Here is a 3,797-nt window from a genome sequence, read left to right on the forward strand (position 1 = left end):
CACTGAAATTCATTGTACTTTATAAGCGCAGTGCTTGACATGCTAAGTATTGGGGGGAAATAATTACAGAAGAATTGAAGAAACAGGCCCTGCCCTGAAGTCCCTTCCAGTCTATGTAGAACCAAAACCTACACTCAGGAAAACAGCTAAGTAGCCAAGAAAATGTCCCAATGAATGAGGCAGACATGTGTAGCCACTGTGATTCCTAAACAACAATTATCACGTTGAGAAATGCGTAGGAAGAGGAAACTTTACTAAGAATTTCAGAACACAACAGGCAATTTCTTTTTTTTTTTTTTAACTGTCTCAAAGGCTTTTATTATTTTTTTATTTTTACAATCCTTCCCCCACAGTAAGGTAATGTTATTAAATAATCCAATCCATTCCCAAAATGGCTCTCTGCATCTGCTCTGGTGTCTTCTGCCATATCATTGCATATTTATGCATGACTGAGATAAGAGTTTCCTTAACATTGTTATTTCGATAACCTGAAGCTGTTCAGTTACCTTTGGGCTCTCATCCTCTCCAAATTTATACAATGAAGCTCAAGACAAATAGGATGAAGCTCAGTATCTGCTCCTCCCACCATAACCCTCACTTCCTCCAGGACCATAATTTCCTCTACCACATGGTTGCCCCATGTTCCTGCTACCCAAGTTTCCACTCTTCATTAGACTATATTTAGAAGGTTGCTGGTTATAATTTCCAAAATCATTATAACTTCCACTTCCATAATTTCCTCCTCCACAGCCCCCATCCCTGTTTCCATATCCACGTCCTCTACCACCATAGCCTCCTCTTCCTCCTCCATAACCAGGACTACCTCCAAAATTGCCACGTCCAGGTCCTCTTCCATATCCATTAGAGCCATCCCCAAATCCACGTCGGCTTCCATATCCATCAGATCTTCCTCTAAAGTTGCCTCCTCTTCCACTCCTGGAACTTTGGACTTTCTGCATTTCTTGTCTAGACAAAGCCTTTCTCACTTCTGCATTATGACCATTGATGGTGTGGTATTTTTGCAATACAATCTTGTCCACAGGATCATGGTCGTCAAAAGTCACAAAACCAAAGCCTCTCTTCTTTCCAGACTGCCTATCCGTAATTATCTCAATGGTGTCAATTTTTCCATACCCTTCAAAGTAATCTCTAAGGTGTTGTTCCTCGGTATCTTCTTTAATCCCTCCAACAAACAGCTTCTTCACAGTCACACGAGCCCCTGGTTTTCCAGATTCCTCTCTTGCTACAGCTCGTTTTGGCTCAACCACTCTCCCATCAATGGAATGAGGTCTTGCAGCCATGGCAGCATCAACCTCAGCCATGGATGAGAAAGTTACAAAACCAAATCCTCTTGATCTTTTGCTTGCAGGATCCCTCATAACTACACAATCTGTGAGTTTTCCCCATTGCCCATAGTAGTTTCTTAAACTGTCCTCTGTGGTTTCAAAACATAAGCCACCAATAAAGAGTTTACGGAACTGTATCTTTTCTCTCTCCATCTTGGACTCAGTCGCTTCAGCCCGATTTCCCGCAGGCAAGTGAGATAAGAGAGATCTCCGAAGACAAACACGAACCGGACTCATCCTAGCGCTGTAGTGAGAACTGCCGCTGAAGAGCACCTCCACACAGGTCTGGCTGCTGCTGCTACTGCCGCTAGAGCTGCTGCTGCTGCTGCTGCTGCTGCTGCTGCTGCTGCTGCTGCTTTTCTAGAACCTTCCTCTAGGACTAACTCCAATTTATTTCTCCCTGCTCCTCCCTAATCTCTCCCCTCCCTAATCTCAGGGAAATGGGATTACCTTTTCCCCCCATTTTAGGCAGATTTATCTGTCCTTGAGTTCACACCCACCATAGGAATGAAGTAATCCAGGCTTTGGGGAGGTATCAGAAGATCACAGAAAGGACTCTCTCCCAAATTAACAAGTGAATTATAACTCCAGTCAGAAAACCTGTGGAATGTAGCCTTTTGAATCACCTCTTTAAAAGTCCCTTGTTCCTGCTGATGGGCAGAATCACAGCCTTTAGGACAGGTGTCCCCTGTGTTTCTCCTTTGCTAGCAAAAGCAAAAAACCATCTCTTTTTCCTTTTTTCTCAAAACCATGTCCTCATTATTGATTGGCATCAGGGACAAGGACCAAGCTTTTAGCAACAAAAGGAAGCTTGCCGCTGTGTTTTGGGCATGTCCCTGGCATGTTCTCAGCCCACAGGCAGAGTCAACTTTCCTTTGCTCAGCCAGTTTCGTGGCAAATTGGTTGTGCAAAGGAGCTGGGTATAAAGTATCATGCTTCAGTTTGTGTCCACTTGGCCTGTTGTGTATATTTTCTAGAAAATGCTGGGGTGGTATGACTGTGCATTTTGAAGAAGAGTAAGTGAGGGGCTAGGACAGTGGCCCACGCCTGTAATCCCATGGGCTCAGGAGGTTGAGATAGGAGAACTGTGAGTTCAAATCCAGCTTCAGCAGAAGTGAGGCACTAAGGAACTCAGTGAGATGCTGTCTCTAACATGTACAAGGCCCAGGGTTCAATCCCTAGCAGTGTTTTTTTCTGACTCCCTCTGCCATTTTCCCCTCCGTTCACGTGAATGTACACACTGGCCACAGCATCTGGAAAAATTGTGGTAATACAGCAGTTTGGGAACGGAACAGCAGGATTTGGGCAAGGCATGATGAGTAAGTATACTTTCAACCCGGAATATCCTACATGGTTGGAAAAATTACTACCTCTGCGCTGAGATTGCTCCAGACTGCAGAGGCACACAGCTATAGGGACTCAGATGAACTAAGAACCCATTGTGGAAGCTCAGTTGTGTTTTGGCACACATAATCAGGAGTCTCTCTGTTTATCCAGGAAATTTCTTTTGATAAGACATTCTTGAACCAGAAGGGAACTTGAGTGCCTAACACCTAGCCTTCAGGTCCCAAACCACACATGATACCTGTCTTAGTCCATTCACTGTTGCTGTATCTGAATTCCACAGAGTGGATAATTTATAAAGAACTGAGGTTTATTTAGTTCACTGTTCTGGAGGCTGAGAAGCCCAAGAGCATGGTGCTGGCATTCACTTAGCATTTGGTGAGGGCAAAGGGCATCAAATGTCAAGATAGAGCAGGCACATCAACGAGAGTTTGCTTCTATAACAAAATCACTCTGTCAATAACCCATTAATCCATGAATTAATCCATTCATGAGGGTACACCCCAGTGTTTCCCAGAGTTTCAACCCTCAACTATCTTTACCATATGAATTTGGGGATTACAGTACCAACATATGAAATTTAGGGGACATATTCAGACCAGAACAGAATTTTATCCCTTCTTAAGGTGGGGAATCCACATGCTTTGCTGGCTACTTTTAATAGCCCTCAACCAATGAACTCTTCTGCCCATCCATATGAAGCCCCTTCTTCCACACTGACTGAATCTGTAAGGGTTATGGCTACTGTTTCTCTGCTGCCTGAAGTTGTACATACTGAGAGCCCAGCATGCACAGTTGTTTGGGTTACCCACTTTAGAACCGATGGTACCACTCAGGTTGGCTCATAACCTGGTCAGCACCACCCTTAAAAACAGGCTCCCTGGAGAACTGAATCACAATCACAAGTGACCAAGCAGCCATTTCATACCTGTCTCAGATACCCCATAGGGGAAATTTCTCATCCTCCATTAGGACCCTGGGCTGGGAGAAGCTAGATCTTTTCCTCTGAAGGAATGCCGAATCCAGGATTGGATGACAGCATCCATCCACCTTTGTAGTAAGTGCACCCATCAGGTCAAGTCTGCATCCTAGATCTGCCCCTTCCTG

The 3,797-nt window shown here is 44.4% G+C and overlaps 1 protein-coding gene across 1 annotated transcript; it reads right to left on the minus strand.

The window, feature by feature from the left end:
• Positions 1-566: 566 nt before the first annotated feature.
• Positions 567-1,499, minus strand: LOC124079902 (heterogeneous nuclear ribonucleoproteins A2/B1-like). Its single transcript, XM_046425743.1, has one exon. The coding sequence runs from the start codon at positions 1,497-1,499 to the stop codon at positions 567-569; it is 933 nt and encodes a 310-aa protein (XP_046281699.1).
• Positions 1,500-3,797: the final 2,298 nt, after the last annotated feature.

This window comes from Marmota monax, unplaced genomic scaffold (genome assembly GCF_021218885.2).
Source record: "Marmota monax isolate L192 unplaced genomic scaffold, Marmota_monax_Labrador192_F-V1.1 WCK01_AAM20220418_F8-fsc00015, whole genome shotgun sequence".
NCBI classification, from domain to species: domain Eukaryota; kingdom Metazoa; phylum Chordata; class Mammalia; order Rodentia; family Sciuridae; genus Marmota; species Marmota monax.

Excerpts from the sequence above, each read along its gene's own strand:
- LOC124079902 (XM_046425743.1), bottom strand. The coding sequence starts at position 1,499 with ATGGAGAGAGAAAAGATACAGTTCCGTAAACTCTTTATTGGTGGCTTA.